The 20650-nt window shown below is 51.2% G+C and overlaps 2 protein-coding genes and 1 pseudogene across 5 annotated transcripts in view; all 3 read right to left on the bottom strand.

Annotated features, from left to right (window-relative positions):
* Positions 1–20650, bottom strand: part of LOC147011357 (uncharacterized) — a 64265-nt gene that overhangs the window by 8442 nt on the left and 35173 nt on the right. Inside the window, exons 1-2 of one of the 4 annotated variants that reach the window (XR_015051547.1) lie at positions 5467–6308; positions 5296–5383 (exon numbers count right to left, since the gene is read on the bottom strand). The exons of 1 other annotated variant lie outside the window; for it this stretch is intronic. Coding sequence is in view for 1 of the 3 variants with exons in the window: in XM_085856174.1 (XP_085712300.1) it covers positions 5467–5719 (253 nt within the window). In the remaining 2 variants the exon portion in view is untranslated. Of the gene's footprint in view, positions 1–5295; positions 5384–5466; positions 6309–20650 lie in introns of those variants that run through there. 2 more of the 4 variants (XR_015051546.1, XM_085856174.1) reach the window with 2 other exon arrangements.
* LOC147011359 (signal recognition particle RNA) lies at positions 3041–3181 on the bottom strand (annotated as a pseudogene).
* LOC147011358 (uncharacterized) lies at positions 9734–10730 on the bottom strand. Its single transcript, XM_085857876.1, has 2 exons — positions 10727–10730; positions 9734–10383 (listed from the first exon to the last, which is right to left on the bottom strand). Exons 1-2 carry the CDS (start codon positions 10728–10730, stop codon positions 9734–9736), a joined length of 654 nt encoding a protein of 217 aa, XP_085714002.1.

Raw genomic sequence — 20650 nt, 5'->3', positions numbered from 1 at the left:
GAGAGCAGAAGCAGCATATCCAGGGTAGAGTGACCTGGTCTGAAACCAAATTGATGATTGGAAATCAAGCCATTGGAGAAGAGGAAGGATTTCATGTCTGAAGCGATGATGGATTCCATAACCTTGCTGATGATTGGGAGAAGGCTGATTGGTCTGTAGTTACAGGGATCTGTTTTTGCACCTTTTTTATGCAGGGCAGTGATGTTAGCAGATTTCCAAGCAGATGGCAGATGACCTTGGGAAAATGAGAGGGTGAATAGAACAGAGAGAGGGTGAGCAAGAGCAGAAGAGCAGGCTTTGAGGACACGTGGGCTGATGCCGTCTGGACCGGTTGCAGAATCTGACTCGAGGCTTGAAAGCAAGCTCTCCACCTTGTCAGGAGAAAAGGATACAGAGTCCAGGGACAGTTGGGTGCGACTGGGTAAAGTGGGTAGAGATAGTGATGGGTTTGGGACACAAGATTTAGCTGCAAACACCGAGTTTAGACATTCAGCTTTATCACGTGTGGAATCAGCAGTGCGGCCATTTGAGGTAAGGGAGGGGATGGAGGGGGAACATACACCAGAAACAGATTTGATTAAACGCCACCAGGATTTTGAGGAGGGAGAGAGGTTTGAGAGTTCAGACTTGAGATGAGAAAGATGTTGTTTTCTGGCTCTCCTGAGGGTAGATACACACTTGTTCCGAGCTTTGTGGAAAGAACTGAGATTGCCCTCAGTTGGGTTTGCTTTCCATGAGGCAAAGGCAAGTTGTTTCAGGACAACTGCCTCGCCACAAGCTTCAGTAAACCAAGGGCGGGAGGAAGGGTAAGACAACTGAACACGAGAGGGGATAAATCTGTGCATGAGGGAGAGCAAGTTTCTTTGAAAGAATTCCCAGGATGAGTTGATGTTTGAGAAAGTAGTGATAGGAGACCAGTCTGTAAGTTTGATGGCTGCTCGGAGACCCTGCCAGTCGGCTTGAGTGAAATGCCAGACTCGACGGCGGTGAGGTGGTTCTCTGATAATAGCCAGAGAGATGTCCACTTTAACAAGGACGTGGTCAGAAGAACCAATTGGAGCGAAGGAAGAGCAGCAGATATTGTCAGGGAAATTTGTCAAAATCAGATCCAGAAGAGATGGAGTACCATTGGTTGAGATCCGGGTCGGGAAGTTGACCGATTGAGTCAGTCCCAATGAGTCACAGAAAGCTTTTGCTGATGTCCCATGGCAGGTGAGAGAGGTACCCACACCTAGCCAACTGGCGTGATGACAATTGAAGTCGCCACATAAGAGGAAGAGAGAGTTTGGATGAGAAGATAGAAGATGGTCCATGTTTTCGGAGAGTGAGGTGTAGATGGAGTCATCACTGTTCGGTGGACGGTACAGTACACATATAAACATGAGGTGGGAGTGGAGGGGAAGCCGAAGCCAGAGGTATTCCTGGGGGTGTGGGGGAGTGAGAGCAGTGCAGGGAGAGTGAGGAATAGAGTCTTTGATGAAGAGAGCAACACCTCCACCAGGACGAGGCTCAGGTCTGTCATACCGTAAGAGGGAGTAACCAGGGAGAGATACTTGGGAGTCAGACACGTCTTGGGAGAGGAAAGTTTCTGTTCGGCAGATAATGTCTGGTTTGTCAGTGGCAACCTGCATGGAAAGATCTGAAAGGTTTGAGCGAAGGCCCCGGATATTTGAGGTCCACACTTTTAATGAAGAGGTAGGGGAGGAGGCTTTGGGTGCAGGAGGTGGAGGGGCGGGGGAGGGTAGGACGAGGGACGAGGGGGGGAGGTAAGGAGGGTTGCTGAAGGAGTGTGGGGTATTGCAGAATAGCGAGGGGAGGGGGCCGAATGAGGGGGAGAAAAGGCTCTGTGGTGCTGGGAGAGAGGGGGGACAAGAGACAAGGAAGATGGCAGTTGAGGATTTGAGGAGGTGGAGTGAAGAGATGGAGGTGAGAGGGCAGTGGAGGGAGGCAGGTTGGTGGATGAGAGGGGGGCAACTTAGAGAAGGAAGAGTGAGGGGGATGAAAGGTGGGAGAAAGGTGAGGGGGGAATTTTTGAAAGAGGTGAGAGGGAGGCTTGGAGGGAGAAGAGTGGGATGGTTGCTTTGAGAGTGAGAGTGAGGGGTGAGGGGGGTGAGTTGGCACTGAAGTTGGAAAAAAAGAATGGTTGATGGAAAGCGAGCATCCATGGCAAACTGTGGTTTTTAAAAGTTTTAGGTCAGAGATGCGATTTAACACATTTCTTAATGGATGCAATGAAGGCGAATTCAGAGCATGGAGAGAAGAAGCGCTGTAATAGTTGGATTTTTTTAGGCAAGGAATGAAGGAGAGGTCGAAATGAGAGCAGTCTGTTAAAATAGCAGAAGAGTAGTGCATTGTGAAACAGTAAAGAGTACCACATGTGTGAGAGAGGAAGATGAAGCATTATAAGATCGTTTTTGTTGTTAATATTAATGTATGAGAGAGTTCAACAGATTAGGTCATGGAAGTGTAAAAAAAAAAAGAAATCGAGGAAGACGAGGGAGAAGTTAAGAGGAAGAAGAAGTAGCAGAATCGGGAGAAGGTGAGCGTGTTGTTGTTGTTGTTGTTGGGTATTTTTTTTTTTTTTTTTTTATTTTTTATTTTTTTTGAGATAAGAAAGAGATTAGTTGGGAGAATGGGGGATGTTTGGAAAGTGGCGAGGATGAAAATTGAAGGTAATGGGGAGGATAGAAATTGAAGGTAATGGGGAGAAAAAACAAACAAACAAAAAAAAAAAACGATCGAACACCGAGTGGAACCGGTAGGCCTCAAGCCCAGGACTAGGCCTCAAACACCAGGTAAGAACGTCGACATAAATACTCACAAAATAGCACGATTTTTGAAACAAAACCGAACTAGGAACACACATTAACATGTAGGTGAGAAAATTAAACAGTTAAAACGGGACAAATAACAACCGGAACTTAACTTTGAGAACGTCAGCAGGGAGCCCCGAAGGAGACCTCTTGCCGCTCCAAGGGATAAGGTTTTACGCCAGATGCCCTTCCTGACGCAACCCTGGTCACCTCTTATGACACAGGGATAAGGATTGGGTTTCGCCATGATTCCGGGCTGCCCCACACCCTCTCATAGCGTGGGCCAGCGCAGAGCTCCCGTCCTCAAGCGATCCTCCAACCCAAGCCTCCGAGTAGCCGGATTACAGGCGTACGCCACTACGCCCGGTATCACACCAAAAAGCATATCAACAAGGGCAAATCATTTGCATACGTGCTGAATTCCCCATTTAAATCGCGCGTCATTATCCAACGGACGCTTCACCTCAACCTTCACGACACTTGAACCCCAATGCTGTCACATTCATACAACCTCCCAACACCTTTATTATAATCATCACACATTTGAAACACAATCCAAACTCATTTACATTTGCCATTGCTGCCTCAACCACAACGAATAATCATAATCATGATGCCTCAACCACCAAGAAACACCATGCCATAACTCATCACACTGCCGCTACAAAAGCCTCAACCACAGTCACCACACCCAACGACCACCATTCCCTTTCAGACAAATAGGGAACGAGGGAGTGCAACGTACAATAACCGGCACTCGGACTCGGAATGTTCAGGAATCCAACTCAGAACACGAATGTGAACAGAACTCCATTCAACATCATATGGATCGCCCTCGTGCTCCACTCAATTACGGTCCCCATTCGGTGTCCAACGCATGTTCGTGGCTGAAGAGTGCAAGTGAATACCCCAGCGCCATGTTGATCTCGGAGCTCAAGCTCGTTGAAGGGTTTGGAGCTAATGGGGCCATTTTCATGGCCGCACCCTTGTGTGGGTGTGGCCAACACAATCGTAATCATCCATACACCAATCGGTGCACTGGGAAATGCCCATCGCCCCATTTGATCCGATGTTAAACTCCTCCCTTGCCATGGAACTATAAAGTGTGGAGCGTTCTGCACAGAGAAGTCATGGCTCAACGGCCAGAGATAGACACATGGCAAAACCTTACCTTAGTGGTGAAAGGCGGAATGGAGTGCGAGATGAGCAGGAGATTGCGGGACCAGGCCGAGCGAGCACAGTCATAAGAAGCAAGAGCTTCAAACACTTACAGACTTGCTTACACGTTACTGGGCAATCTTCCAACACGTTCTTCTTCTTTATTTTCCATCTCGTCTGCTGTGGAGCTATACTCATAAAAGGAGCATCAGCAATCACCTGGGAAAGTCCCGAACAGTTGTCCCTTTCAAGACGGTCCCTCTGATGTGCACCTTTTCCAGTTTCCTCTCTGCACATCACTGCACTCCCCACATCCACTTCTCCCCAACCACACATGTTGGACACAATCAGTTTTCCTCTTTCCCCCTCCTTTGTGACTGGGTTTGCGGGGGCCTGTCGATCTCACTTGGGAACCAATCGGTCAAAACCACTTTGCACTTTCTCTCCTCTCTCTTCATGATATAACTTAAATCAGAAGTGTTTCTGATTACACCTGTTATGTGAGCATACATAAATCTGTGGAAGTGTTCCATCTGTATAACTCTGCACTGTGTCTTTGCTTTTGTAAATAACATTTCTTTTGCTGCACATCACCCATCCTTGCTCTTCGATGTGTACGAATTTTCATGTTTTAATCCCTTGTTTATTGTGCCGCACAGCCTTCATCGCCCTTTTAATAAAAAATTGTTTGCGTTGTAAAGATACCCAGTTCGTTGCGTCTTTTCCTCCATTTTCCAGTGTAGTGCAGATGCAGCGTTATCCGGGAAGTTTTAGCCAAAGTGATTTGCTCTTGTTAGCCAGCGTACACTCACTGTATCACTCCTTCCTCTTCACTGAGGAGTGGGTTGGAAAGACGTGCCACGGCTCACTAATGGACGGCTAACTTCTAGTTCAGGTTGTTCCAAGTGGAGGTCGAATCTGTAACTGCTCAAACGAAGGTATATTTTCCTCAACGGATGCATTGTATAAAGTGACGTAAATACGGGGTCCTTCATGGGTCGACGACATCAATGAGGTTGTTTTGTTAACACTCAGTAAGTTTAAACAAAAACCTAACATTACCTTCATTGAAATATCGTTTTATGCCTTGAATATTCTGGGTCCTGTTTAACAGGCCAAGTTTCCCTTGAAGAACAACAAGTACAAAATCTGACATTTATTAATGGAGGGAAGGTTAAGTTTTAGTTTAAACTCATAAACTATCTGCTACCTAACATTTGCCAGGTTAAAGAGTAACTAGATGCGAGTTTAGAATAACTATCCAAAACTTAATGGGTAAGGTCTTGACATGTCACTATTGTGAGCAACAGGAAGTACAACTTACGAACTTCCGGCTCACGCACAACAGCTTACATGTGAGGTATCTCTGGGTCACTCCTGGGAGATCGATCGGCCGCCTCCATGTCACGGGCCTGGTTGAGCAGAACTGATCAGGGCTAATCAACAACAACTTATTGCTCATGATATCCCGAAAAGGTTGGGCAAACATACTTACCGATATAGTCCATCGTCGTCACGGAGTCAATGGATTCCTCTTCAACTGCCATTGTGGAGGAAATGTCGACCTTTTCATTTGTCTCGCTCTGGAGGCCCGATGTTGAACAAGCATCTGTTTGATTCCACTTGGTCGATAGTAAACTGTTCGAGTGGAATGATAAGCTGGAACCTGAGACCCTGATGTTCTGAACACCATTCTTCGGTGCACGAGGGATGGAGGTTTCCTCCTTGGTATCTGAGCACCATTCCATTTGGGATATACACCCTTTGGCTTCATTCTATTAAGTACTCGGTGAGAACTTGGTGACGTCATCATTCTCCCAAGTACACGGTGAGATCTTTGTGACATCATCATCATTCTACCAAGTACACGATGAGGTCTCAGTGACGTCATCATTCTTCCAAGGACACGGTGAGGTCTTAGTGATGTCATCATTCTACCAAGAACACGGTTAGGTCTTGGTGAAGTCATCATTCTACCAAGTACACGGTTGGTGTAGGTCTTGGTGACGTCTTGGTTGGTGAGGTCTTGGTTGGTGAGGTGTAGGTCTTGGTGAGGTGAAGGTTGGTGAGGTCTTGGTGACATCATCATTCTCCCAAGTACTCCGTCAGATCTTGGTGACGTCTTCATTCTCTCTCGTACTCGGTGAGATCTTGGTGACGTAATTTCTTGGGCAGCAACGGAATGTCGACCAGAATATCCATTGGCAAAGTTTCTGAAATTTTGAAAAGGTATTTTCTCTGGTCGATCCTGCTTTGAGAGTCCTTGAATTGTGTTCCAGCCTTGAGTATCTGGTTCCCTCAAACTGTGAAGGGCTTTTCGAGGTCAGGTCAGGTATGGGAGCATGTGCCAGAACAGCGCGTCGCTGCGCCCACTTTCCGCCGGTACTCCAGGGGCCTCCGTCTGGCCATCCCCCAGGCAGATGCCAGGCCCATCCCCATCTCCTTGAGATGATGGTCAACCTGCTGCAACCATGAGGCACGTGGTCGGCCCACTGGCCTCCTCCACTCATGAGACTCCCTCGCTGAGAGAATCTGGTGAGCAGGATCAGTGTCAGGAAAACGAGCCACATGTCCATACAGCCGCAGCTGACGCTCACGGACTATGCAGGTAACAAATCTCATCTGAGTCTCTCTCAGCAACCGCTCGTTGGACACAAAATCCGACCAGCGATAGCCAAGGATTCTCCGAAGAGACCTGGTACCAAAGGAATTGTCTCCGTCTCAGATCCTTGGTCAAAGTCCAAGTCTCGCACCCATAGAGCAAGACTGGAAGTACCAAGGACCTGAAGACTCGGACTTTCGTCCTCCCGCACAGGTACTGCAGCGCCACACCCCATGATCCAGTGAATCCATGACTCCCAGGCCCGACCCAGACGCCCATTGACCTCCCGCTCACAACCTGCGGAGACATGAATATCACTGCCAAGGTAAGTGAATCTATCCACGACCTCAACATCCTCACCACAAACAGACACAGACAGGACAGCAGCATCCAAGATGTCACCGAAAGCCTGGATCTTTGTTTTGACCCAAGAAATCCGTAATCCCAACGGCTCCGACTCCTCATTCAGCACTCGAGGGCCCCCAAGAGGATGTCTAAAGTCTCCGCAAAGATGACTGCATCATCTGCAAAATCAAGGTCCGAGATCTTGGACATTGCCAACGATGCACCGCAACTTGATCTCTCCGACATCCTCCCAAAATCCAGTTCATACAAGTGCTGAAAAGTGTGGGGGCAAGTACACATCCCTGACGAACTCCAGCAACAACTGGAAATAAGTCAGAGGCGGTACCACCACACTTCACAGCACTCTCAGTACCAGAGTAGAGTTCAGACATCAGATCGATCAGTTTCGTGGCACCCCACGAAGACCAAGAATCCTCCAGAGGACATCCCGATTCACTGAATCGAACGCTTTACAGAGATCAACATAGACTGCAAGCAGCCCCTGCCGAAACTCTCGCTCATGCGTTCAGTGAGGACACGAAGAGCAAGGATACGGTCAATCGTTGACCTCTTTGGTGTAAAGCCTGACTGCTCTGGACGCTGGTGCTCAAGCAGATGGTGGCGAACCCTATCAAGAATTATCCGAGCAAAGACCTTGCCCGGCACTGAGAGCAGCGTCACCCCTCGGCAGTTGTTGCAGTCTTGGCGATCACCCTTCCTTTCCAGAGGGACAACAAGGCCCCTCTTCCAGTCAGTTGGGATGATGCCTGTGTTCCAGGCAGAGCACAAAACTGCATGCAACGACGCGAGTGCAGCATTTCCACCAGCCTTGAGAAGTTCAGCATGGATGCCACAGATCCCTGGAGCTTTGCCCCGCGACAACTGGTTCCCCGCAGCCCGTGTTTCCACAAGCGATGGTGGACCACAGCTGATTCGAGGGACAGCAACAGGGATTGTAACACCCTTGACGTCCAACTCGACAGCTGGGGGATCAGCCTGGTACAACCGCTCAAAGTAACCGGCCCAGCGGGCCTTCACTTCAGACTCCTCTGTCAAGAGCCTACCACTCTCTGCTCGAACTGCAGTGCCCGAGGGATGGGCTTGGATGAACGTAATGCGCGACCCCCTGTAAGCGGGACGAGAATCACCTGTCCACAGGTGATGCTCTACCCCTCACAGATTCCTCGCACATAGGCCTCCTTGTCCACCCTCAGTGCACGTACAGTTTTACGCCTCAGCTCCCTGAACAGCTCAGCTCTGCCATTCAGCCTGGCCCTGCGACTCTGGTCAATGGTATCCAGTGTCCCTTGAGAGACAAAATTTTTCTTTGCCCTGCGGTGAACTCCAAGGCATCCACCGGCAACATCAAGGACGGTGGTCTTGAAGGTGCTCCACAACTCTTCAGGACCCCCAAAACGATCCAGTCCACCCCAAGTGTCCACTCAGCCTGTTCGCAAACTCCTCAGCTACTCTCTCATCCCTGAGCTTGGCAACATCCAGCCTAGGCTGGGATGGTACCATTCTCCAGGATTTAAGGTGCAGCTTTAGAGTTGCTACAACAAGCCTGTGGTCAGTATTGAGGAACTGAGCACTCCGGTAGACCCTGCAGTTCTGGATCATCCTCCAACGACCGTCAATGAGGACATGGTCAATCTCCTCTGCCACACCGCCAGCGTTGGAATACCAAGTCCAGCGATGAGCTCGCGGGCGCTGAAACCATGAACCAGCCACCCTAAGTCCATGACTTCTTGCAAAGTCAAGGAACTTAGTGCTATTCTGGTTCATAGTTCCTGACCCATGGGGACCAACACACACCTCATAACCATCCCTATCAGTTCCAGTCGATGCATTGAAATCCCCCAAGACTAGAAGTGTATCTCGTCTGGGGCACTGATCAACCACAGACTCGAGTGTGGCGTAGAATGCATCCTTCACGGTAAGATCACTCGCCTCAGTCGGAGCATAAATAGAGACCAGGGAAATGACACCTAAGGAGTGACGAATCCTTAATCTCATAATACGCTCGTTGACCGGTGTTACCTCAGTTATCATTGGGGTCAGCTTATTGGACACAGCTACAGCAACTCCTTGGGTATGGTAATTCATCAGAGCGACCAGACCAATAGTAGGTGTAACCACCCACCATTATCTCGCCGCAATCCGGTCTCCGAACCTCAGAGAGAGCTGCAATCCCGATGTCCAAACGCTTGAGCTCAGATGATAACAGAGACAGGTGATCATCCTTCTCTAGGGATAGGACATTCCAGGCACCCACCCAAGGGACCGCCTCAGGTTAACCCAAGGAGACCGCCGTCTGGTGGACGACACTCAGCACCACTCCGACACACTCTCCCGCAATCTGACCCAGGGATGTTACCCCGTGGTTTCCCTCCTATCAAAGATTGGGGGTCCCGAAGGCTTTGCCCCAATCCCACCATCCGGTGAGCTGCCCTGCGAAGGGAAGCTGCACAGGAGGTACTCCCACGGAGTGGGTTTTCAGATTTTTTTGCGTTTTTGCGTTTTGCGGAATGAAGCGTTTTACGGTGGCTGGAGTGCAAATCCTGCCACCAACCTCCTAATAAGAAGTAACCCAACTGCAGGAGGACGTCCGCAGACACAGTTGGGCACTAGATATGGATGGCCGTTGGCTCACAAGGAGCTCCTCCGCCCTTTGACAGGTTTTGTTTTTAATCCTGCTGGGTGTCCATATCCAAACACCCTCCTCACCAGAAAACCTGGTGGGGGAGACGGTTTAGTCGCCGACAACCCGACCATGGAACAGGTTAGTACAGGTTTACATGGTACCTGTAGCAGGTCACAGATCGAACCTGACCTGACAACAATTCCTTTTTCGAGATTCCTCGTTTTTAAGGAAATGGGATGTTTGTCTGGTTCCCTGTTTCGGTATTTCAGTGTTAAATGTTGAATACTTCTTCACACAGTCCAAGTACTCACTGAAGGGTCCTAAAATAAGTCTTTCACAAGGGTCCATCTCCAGTTGTATCACTGCATTTCCTTCAACTTCATGAGGCTCAAAGAGGTAGAGGTTACCAATCTGAACACGTAACGGTGAATCACCAGCCTCGTTACCTTCCTGATTCCCCCAAGGTACCAATGGTCTGATTCTTGCCTGGAGCGCTGCTCTTCCTCCAGGTGGACCTTGAGGTTCATGTGGAGACGTCGCTTCAGGCCTCATGGACGAACGACTCAAGAACCTTTTGGTGAACTCTGGAACCCACGGTGACATCTTTGTGATTCCATTGTTTGTGGGTGTTCTCACATCGCTTGCCTCTCGTGCTTGAACATGAGATCTACTTTTGAGGCAAGCGATGAACTTGTTCAAGTTTTTAACAAGAAAGGGGCTGCAATGATCATTTTCAATCTCCACAATTGTGTTGTCTCCCTCTCTGTCCGGATCAATCACAAACAGGTTGGCCACCTTAATCTTGTCAAGGTCTTCATAATCTGGAGAGAAGGACAAATGGAGAACTTGAATTCAGATCATACAATGGAAATTGACAAAATGACAAAAACAACGCATGACAACCCACACCACCAACCAATGTGACGATAGTGATAGACGAGCACCCACTACAACCCACACCACCAACCAATGTGACGATAGTGATAGACGAGCACCCACTACAACCCACACCCACAACCAATGTTATGATAGTGATGGACGAACACACACGACAGCCCACACCCACAACCAATGTGACGATAGTGATGGACGAGCACCCACTACAACCCACACCCACAATCAATGTGATGATAGTGATGGACGAGCACACACGACAACCCACACCCATAACCAACCACTGTGACAACAGTGATGGACGAACACACACTACAACCCACACCCACAATCAATGTGATGATAGTGATGGACGAGCACACACGACAACCCACACCCATAACCAACCAATGTGACGATAGTGATGGACGAACACACACTACAACCCACACCCACAATCAATGTGATGATAGTGATGGACGAGCACCCACGACAACCCACACCCACAATGAAAGCGATGACAGTGATGGACGAACAATGGAGAAAATGAAACGAGAGATGGAACCTTCATTATTTACTTTTTCCATTCAGTCTCCATTGACGTCACACTGAGAGGGACCAGACGAACCAAGTGAGAGTTGGGAGATGTTTCCATGTTGGAAGGTGTTGTGGGGAGGGGGAGGAGAGGGGAACACCGTTCATTTTGTATCCAAGGTGTAAAGTCGTGTGGGATCCATGATGTGTAACACGCCGTGTGTGTGTGTGTGTGTGTGTGTGTGTGTGTGTGTGTGTGTGTGTGTGTGTGTGTGTGTGTGTGTGTGTGTGCGCGCGTGTGTGTGCGTGTGCGTGTGCGTGTGCGTGTGCGTGTGCGTGTGTGTGTGTGTGTGTGTGTGCGCGTGCGCGTGCGCGTGCGTGTGCGTGTGCGTGTGCGTGTGTGTGTGTGTGTGTGTGTGTGTTCCAGTGGGAGAGACATTAGAAATTCCGACAATTCACAGGAGGTCAACATGAGGTGATGAAGACGAAAATGACGGGTGTGTAACAAATGTGAAGGGGAACAAGTCCATCCTGTGAGTTGGGGAGATGGACGAGTCTCCCCTTCCTTCTCGACGATGGGGAGAGAAACGTGTTCTCACCTGTGTGGTAAATCGGTGCAGGTGTACACCGGCAAACGAGGCTCAGAACCGTAAAGCCGAGGATGAGCAATCCTCGGGATGGATCCATCATTTTCACCAAGACCCTCTGATGAACGTGATCCAAACTGTAGACCCCACAAACACCGCACGAATGACGTGACAAACGTTTTCCGTTGAACGCTCTAACTCATGACGTCACAATGCGAGGTAAACAAATCCGTGAAAACGGACACTTTGTGGTTTGTATTTTTATTCTTCACAAGAAATGGGAAACCTCAACATAAACATGTTTTGTTTATTAATGTTTACGATAATATCCGTTAAATTCACGTTCAGGTACATTGGGGGTGTTCCGTTACCTTTCGGCTTGATCGAGCTTGTCAAGCCGGCCGTTCCTTAGCAACCGTTTCGTTGGTGCCTTTGCTTGAGTGCTTAAGCCACTTGGCGAGCGATCTACAAGCCGCTTGGTAACTGAACACACCCCTGATGTCTATTTATGGCTTTGTCTGCAGGTAGATGATGTACAAGTTCCTCCACGAGCCGTGGAGCTCAGATCGATGTGAAAACAAACAGAAGATCTGTCCGTGTCCGCTTTGTAATCGGATTCTTCTTATTTTCTTCTGCGACAAACGGCGAAAACAGTGAAAAAATAAATTAAAAATTCACGATATAAGGCGACCTTGACCTTTTAACCTCAAAACTAATCTTTGATCAAACCTCGTAAAGCTTTGATGAGAAAAGATCAGATGGGTAAAAAAGGTGCACCACAAACACATACACTGACACACACACACACACACACACACACACACACACACACACACACACACACACACACACACACACACACACACACACACACACGTATACACACACACGTATACACACACACACACACGGACACACACACACGTATACACACGTATACACACACACGTATACGCACACACTACACACACACGGACACACATACACGGACACACACACACGGACACACACACGGACACATACACTGGCACACACACACACACGTATACACACACATGTATACACACACACACATACGCACACACTACACACACACGGACACACACACACGGACACACACACGGACGCACACACGGACGCACACACGGACGCACACACACGGACACACACACGGACATACATGCACACATACACACACGGACACACACACGGACATACATGCACACATACACACACGGACACACACACAGACACGCACACATACACACATGGACACAAACGTACACACACGGGCCCACACACGTACACACATACACACACACGGACACACATACACAGACACACACGTGCACACACATACATCCACATACACACATACACACATACACACACATACACAAACATACATAGACACATATACACACATATACACACATACACATACACATACACACATACAGACACACAAACACACATACACATACACACATACACACATACATACACACATACACAAACATACACGCACATACATACACACACATATACACACATACATACACATACACACACACACATACACACACATACATACACACATACACACATACATACACAAATATAAATACACACATACACACATGCATCCACACACATACATAAACATACATACACACATACACAAACATACATACACATACACAAACATACACACACACACACACACACACAAACATACATACATACATACTTACACACATACACAAACATACATACACACATACACACACATATACACACATACACATACACACATACACACACACATACACATACACAAACATATTGTTACGGTATTCGCGCCCGCCGGCGTGCTGACGGCCACGTAACTCGAATCGCGGCACGTCGCCCACCGGACGGACAATCCAGTCGTGACCCTCTCGGACTAACGCCGGGAACCAGTCACGGGTGGACCTTGGTCTCACCGCGATCGAGCCAATCAGCCCTCAAGCGTGATAGGCTGCCCGCCAAATGCGACCTACCTAAGTACCCACGCGGAGGGTAGAACAGGCGATCGCACCTCGCCGCAGGTCGACGTTGGACACGGGCCACTTAAGCGACCCGTTCCGTACTATCAGAATAACCGAGCGGTGTTATCGTCGACCTCGACGGCCCGATTAATTATCGGGCGTATTCAGCCCACTACCAACCCTTACGTGAAGCAAGATGGGGATTCAATAGAGGAAAAGACGAAGCGAAGCGGGAAACAGTTCAACACAAAGCACATTTATCGCGGCACACGGGAGCACACATATACAATTCCACCAAATGCACACAGAAAAGACACAATGCAATTTACACAAAAAGCAAATGTAAAAGCGAAAACACAATGCAGAGCTACACCGACTACCGAGCACACGGCAACACTTATACAATTCTACTTCACAGACGGCGCCGACAACACATACCCAAAACCAAGGAAAAGAATACCCTCAAGGATGAGGCGGGCCTGAGGCCGAGACCGGGTCGCGCCTACCCGTATGGTGATGAGACGCGGAGCGGCGATGGCGCCTCAACTCCGCGGGCCTCGCGGACAGTGTCTGGTAGGGGGTGGGAAAGGGGCCCCCTTGGTCGCACTATCTCAGCGCGGGGGGAAACAGGAGGGGTTGCTGATGCTCGGGCATAGAGGATTTTTACTATCCCGCGACGCAGCGTCTCCACCTCGGCCAGGTCGCGCTTGTCGGCCTCCCTGGGGTGCAGCTCCCGACGCGAGCACCCCTCGTCTGGTGTCGCTGCCTTTCCACAGCTCCGTCCCTCCGTTCCGACTCCAACGCACACGACGACCAGCTCCTTCTGCCAACTCCACCACCCACGAAGTCTTGACTCTCTGTTTCCCGACTCTCCTACTCTCCTACTCTCCGCCCTGGACTCTCCTACTCTCCGCCTCTGGACTCTCTGGACTGACGAACACGGTCCTTTATCAGCCCCGTAGCCGCCCCTCTCATCTTTGACCCTCCCTTCGACCTTTCACCTCGCCTCCCATTGGCCCGAGAAAAAGTGGGCGTGAAGGCTTTTGATCCATACCAGACATATATCGATCGCCCTGAGGGGCGGGGCCACCCGCCCCTCGCTCACCGATTGGACGGTGCGGGCGTGTGTCGTTTTTGATCCGTTTTGAAGCACAAAATCCGTGATTTTGTACACGCTGTTCGCGCGCGCCCTGCACGAGTCCAACACCGGTACCCACAGCGGGCAAGAACGGTGGCGATGCGACGGTTGCGAGGTGTGACGGGAAGGTCGTGGCGGTTGTGGTGAAGCGGCGTTGTGGTTGGTGGTTGATGTTGTGGTTGTGGTGGTAATCATGGCGGTTGGTCCAAAATAAAGATAGCAAAAGAAAAACGGCTATCCTGAAGAGTCGCAGCACGCATAAATGACATGTATTCCCACTAGACAACGGGTTTGGGCTCTAACTACACATGTACTTACCGAGATACCTCACCTAAGGGACCTGGATGGTGGTTTATGAATTTGGTAACCACAACACTACCCCTCCCCTTTTTACAGACTCGTCCCGAGTCATCAAATTTTCGTGTGCCATCATGTGTAGTTTTCCCCTAGTACATTTTACCTACGGATCCCTGAGTGCTGACATTCATGGTATTCGTGTCCCCAAAATAAATAACCTGAGGGCTGCGTAACGATCTAAACAAACTCACTCACACGGACGACTTAAATAAAATTGCCGGCGCTAAGACATACATGCCGAGCCGCGCACTCATATTTACAGTACATCTTAACCTTAACTTACAAATTTTACACTAAACCATGGCCCAGGATCACTGAACTCTGCAAAAGAAAGCAGTTAGCAGGGAGCCAGGCTGCCCGCATGCAGTCTCTGGCTCAAACAATGCAGGTGACAGGGCACGTGGCTGGCTGCTCACACGCAGTCCAAGGCCTTCCCTTTTGAACTGAACGCAGTGAACCACAACGGTGCATGGGCTGCACAACGTAGTCTCCGTGCCAGCTCAAGTGGCACACGCAATGAGCACAACGAATGGATGGATGAACACAAACACGGTGCACGGGCCGCCACTGCAGGCCCGTGTTGTAGCTGCCAACGGGGCAGTTCTCGCAGCTTGCAAACTGTTGCTTTTACGATCCTGGCGCACATGGCAATGAACAGGGGGGGGGGGCAAAGCAAAATTGAACGGGGCTGGTGAACATGGGCAGTGGGCATGGCATGGCAAAGGTGAGCAGGCAAACACAGCCCGCAGAAGAAGGCCGCTGCAGGCAAACATAGCGGGCAGATGAACTGGCCGGCACAGGCCTTGAAGAAAAACAGCCAGCAGATGAACTGGCCAGCACAGGCCTTGAAGCAAACACGGCCAGCCGATGGCACAGGCCTTGCAGCAAAACAACAGCTGCCGATGAAGTTGGCCGGCCTCCGCCTTGAAGCAAAACACGGCCAGCCGATGAAGTTGGCCAGCTCTTGCCGTTCAGTGGAGGTTGGTGGAGGGAGTGCGGTGGTGCTGGCCACTTGGAGGGCGGGCTCGGACCTACCTACCTGTCTCCCTCCCACCTATCGCCTTTGCCTGTCACTGTACATACCCACTCCCTCAATTTGTCAAACCCCAATTTAGCCCCAACTTATTTTTTTTTGTCGTTTTTATTTTTACTTCCCCACTATAAATCGTCCCCTAACCCCCTTTATCGTCCTTGTTCGGCTAACCTATCCTGTCACCTAGCCTACTCCCAACCCCTACGTTCCCTTCCCGGAGGGGAATAAGGGAGAGCTAACGTCCTGTGTCGAGGCCCAACGAAGCCTCAGAATGGCCTCCCCAGAGTTCGGCGATCTATAACCAAAGTGGGTCCAGCGGCCCACAACGAGAGCGAGGGGATGGATGGTGCGGAGGGGTACACTTCCTAATCTACCCGAACCATTTAACTGTTAAACTACCCCGGGGCTTTCAACAAGCGCCTCTCCCGCTTAAACTATTGGTTCCATAAACCCAGATTCCCGTCGCCTGTGTTGGTGTCCTCACAATTTCGGGCCTCGCCCCACCGCTCTCCGTGCCCTCACACGGTCTCCTGGCTGGGACACGTGGCTCCCTTTGGCAGGCACGACCTCTGCCGAATCTCCCGCTATGGCACCCCCCGGGCACTACACTGCCTCCGAGCCTACCAGCTCCCTAACACCGGGAGTGCCCCATGGCACCTCCCCTGAAACGCACACGTGGCAGGCCGGCCTCCCGGCTCCCTTTCCGAGGGTCACCCACATGCCCACAACACTGCCCACGCGGCCACGGCGCCCGGGCCCCCGCACCAAGCAGGCGCACCTGCGTGCCCACTACTCTATCCCGGCCCCCCATGGGCCCATGGCCTACCGCGGCCGACTAGCCTGGTGCCCGGGGTACCCACTCCAGCTGATACTCACCTTTCGCAGCCACGCTCCCAAGCCCGTCAACAGGGCTCCTGCACCCCTCCAAATGGGTCTCGAGCCTACTTTTCCCACCAACAACAAAACGACCTCCATTTTGTAAATTTGACTAACCCCTAACTCACTTTATACTGACCCCGGGTCCCTTGGGCGGAGTCACTCCTCCCCAATCACTCATCGCACCATGCATTCCCCATTCACTCCACTCACACAGACCCGCTGGCCTCACTCACTCACCAAGCACATGCTTCCACTTCACTCACCAACTACTCTTCAACACACTCACCGCTGAACTCTGCCATCCTTCTCACTACATCCCCTAACTAACTCGTGCTCCCACGCCGTCCCTTATACTACAGCACGTTCCTTTTAACACTACGTTGCTAAGCTACGTCCCCGCTACACATTCACAAGTCTGTCCATGTCTTCAAATAATTCATTTTATTTCCCAACCTAAATCTGGCTACAATCCCTCTAACTAATCCATTCCACGGACTCCATGAGGACTTACCCTGCCCCATGAAGTCGGTCTAGCTAAGCTAACCCTTCCCCAACTAGTTTCCATCCTGTGCCCAGGGTAAGGGGGTCTTCCACCCTTGCCCAGGAATCCTGTGCACCCGAAAGTGAGGCTTGCTTTTTTTTTTTTTCATGCGCATCACCAGCGCGGCAACTCGCGCACTTTGCACCTGCCCGTGACGCTCATGCAGCTGCACGTGTTCCTCGTCCCTCCTTGACGGTACCATCCGGCAGAGATACCCCTCCTACCGGATTCCAACCCCACGTGCAGCCATGGCGTCACCGTGCGCATAAAAACACAAGCCCCACGTCACGAGGGGTTCCCCACGCGAACACATGTGCTTTGCCCGTTGGAGCTGAACACACACGATCGCGTGGAGAACCCGTCCGGTCCAAATCCATTTACCTGCCGAAACTTGTCCGTCCGCGGGATCGGCAAATCCACCGCGTGCGTTTCCGGACCGGGACTTCACTCGCAAGCGAGCACGTGGTGGTCTCGTGCGTTGCACAGCACGAACCGCGTGCTCACTGCTGGGTGAACCCGGCACGGTCCCCCGAAACAACTACAGCCGCTACTCGGCTTTCTTTCCTCACATGTCGCCGTCTCCGTCTCCATTCAACCCACGCACACCTGCGTGTTACGACGCACACAGTCCACTCCATCACATTCACACCGGGAGACGCGGCTGCGTGCTCCCGCATGCCAACCGACATCTCCCTCTCATACCGCCTCTCACACACACGGTCTCCTTGCATTCGGCCGTTCACTCACGTTGCCATTTTCTCTCACACAAACCATACCACTTACACGCGGAGGCACTCGCCCGCGGTGCCTCACTCATACACCGTACCTCACCACACACGCGGGGAACTCATCCGCGGTGCCTCACTCCACACATGCGGGGGGCACCCAACCGCGGTGCCTCATCCATACACCGTCCCTCACTCACACACGCGGGGAACTCAACCGCGGTGCCTCATCCACACACGGTGCTCACCCACACACGCGGGGCACCTAACCCGCGGTGCCTCACTCATACTGGCCGTTTCATCCACACACACGGCCTCTCTCACACACGGTGCCTCATCCACACCCGGCGTGCTGGGAGGCACGCACTCTGGCACACTCGCCACCTCACCACTCACACACGCGGGCGCTTCCACACACGGGGACTCACTCACACCTTGCACCACACACAGGGACAACTACACTGGGGATTCGTGTCCCCACAAGGGTCTCCGGGGCCTCGATCCCCTCCAAGCTGTCCGTGCACCCGACCACAGCACTCGTCCCCTCAACCTCGCAGAGCACGACCGAACTCACCTGGTCGTCACTCGCCTCAAGGGGGCATACTCCTTCCCCTCGTTCCTGGAGGAGGCCATCCAGGTGCCTGCACTGGGTCCCTACACAGTCCGCCAGCTCACCCCATTGTCCTCCACTACCTCCGTGTGTGTGTGCGCCACTCACCCCGTCTTCATCGTGTTTATTGGTCTCTGCTTCTTTCTGGCGTCTTTCCCTTATCTTTATGTAGGTCAACCTTGCTTTCTCTTTAAGTCGCTCCCGTCCTTCCCTGTTTTTCACTCCTTGCTCTTTCACGATCTCCGCGTACCTCATCCTTGCTTTCCGTATTAATTGTTCTTTTCTCTCCCTCGCAATTACTTTCACCTCGTCTCTTGTCTCCCGAATTACTTTTTCCTTACCCGCCTCCACCGCGGGCCTGTCAGCCGTTGCACCCCCTTCCAGCTCGTTTGTTCCGACACGTGGAGTCGCCATTTTAAGTTCCCTGCTCACGGCCTTCATGCCCGCCTGCAGGCATCGGCCCATGTTCTGCGTCTCACCCCGTAGCTCTTTCATCTCTTCCCTCATTTGCTGTGTATTCGCATCCATCGTCGTTTTCACTTCATTTGTATTTGTATCCATCTTTTCGATCATTTCCGCATTCATCTTTGCCAGCATGGTGAATAGCTGGGCCATGTCGGGTGCGCTTGGGTGAGCCGTTTCGGCAAGGGTTGGGGAAGGGTTTTGGTGTCATACACTGCGGCCGCTGCCGCACCCATTTCGGGCTCTGGGTTCAGTTGGGCGAGTCCGTGTTCCTGCACAATCAACATTTCCTGCTCGGGGATTCCATCCTGGACCATGGATTCTACACATTCTACATCCATTTCTAATACCCCCGGCTCCCGCTCGCCTTGAGACGCCATCTTGCTTCTCTTAAAGGGTTAATTTCGCCTGCGTAACTTGGAGGGAATCGGGGGTCGCTTCTCTCACCCCTGGACCGATTCCCGTGAATTTAGCCGGAGACAGGAGAGCCCGTTTTCCTGTTCTCCGATACCAGTGCCGCGAGGAGGGCGATGAATTTGTATCGCACGACCTGACACCAGTGTTACGGTATTCGCGCCCGCCGGCGTGCTGACGGCCACGTAACTCGAATCGCGGCACGTCGCCCACCGGACGGACAATCCATTCGTGACCCTCTCGGACTAACGCCGGGAACCAGTCACGGTGGACCTTGGTCTCACCGCGATCGAGCCAATCAGCCCCCGCGTGGGATAGGGTTGCTCGCCAAACCCGACCTACCTAAGTACTCCACGCGGAGGGTAGACCGGGCGATCGCACCTCGCCGCAGGTCAACTTCGGACACGGGCCACTTAAGCGACCCGCCCGTACTATCAGAATAACCGAGCGGTGTTATCGTCGACCTCGACGGTTCGATTAATTATCGGGCGTATTCAGCCCACTACCAACCCTTTACGTGAAGCAAGATGGGGATTCAATAGAGGAAAAGACGAAGCGAAGCGGGAAACAGTTCAACACAAAGCACATTTATTCGCTGCACACGGGAGCACACATATACAATTCCACCAAATGCACACAGAAAAGACACAATGCAATTTACACAAAAAGCAAATGTAAAAGCGAAAACACAATGCAGAGCTAATACCGACTACCGAGCACACGGCAACACTTATACAATTCTACTTCACAGACGGCGCCGACAACACATACCCAAAACCAAGGAAAAGAATACCCTCAAGGATGAGGCGGGCCTGAGGCCGAGACCGGGTCGCGCCTACCCGTCTGGTGATGAGACGCGGAGCGGCGATGGCGCCTCAACTCCGCGGGCCTCGCGGACAGTGTCT

This window comes from Eptatretus burgeri, chromosome 15, assembly GCF_056783735.1.
Source record: "Eptatretus burgeri isolate ZD-2024b chromosome 15, Ebu_testis_v1, whole genome shotgun sequence".
Taxonomy (NCBI): Eukaryota; Metazoa; Chordata; class Myxini; order Myxiniformes; family Myxinidae; genus Eptatretus; species Eptatretus burgeri.
This window is presented reverse-complemented; position numbering and strand designations above follow the sequence as displayed.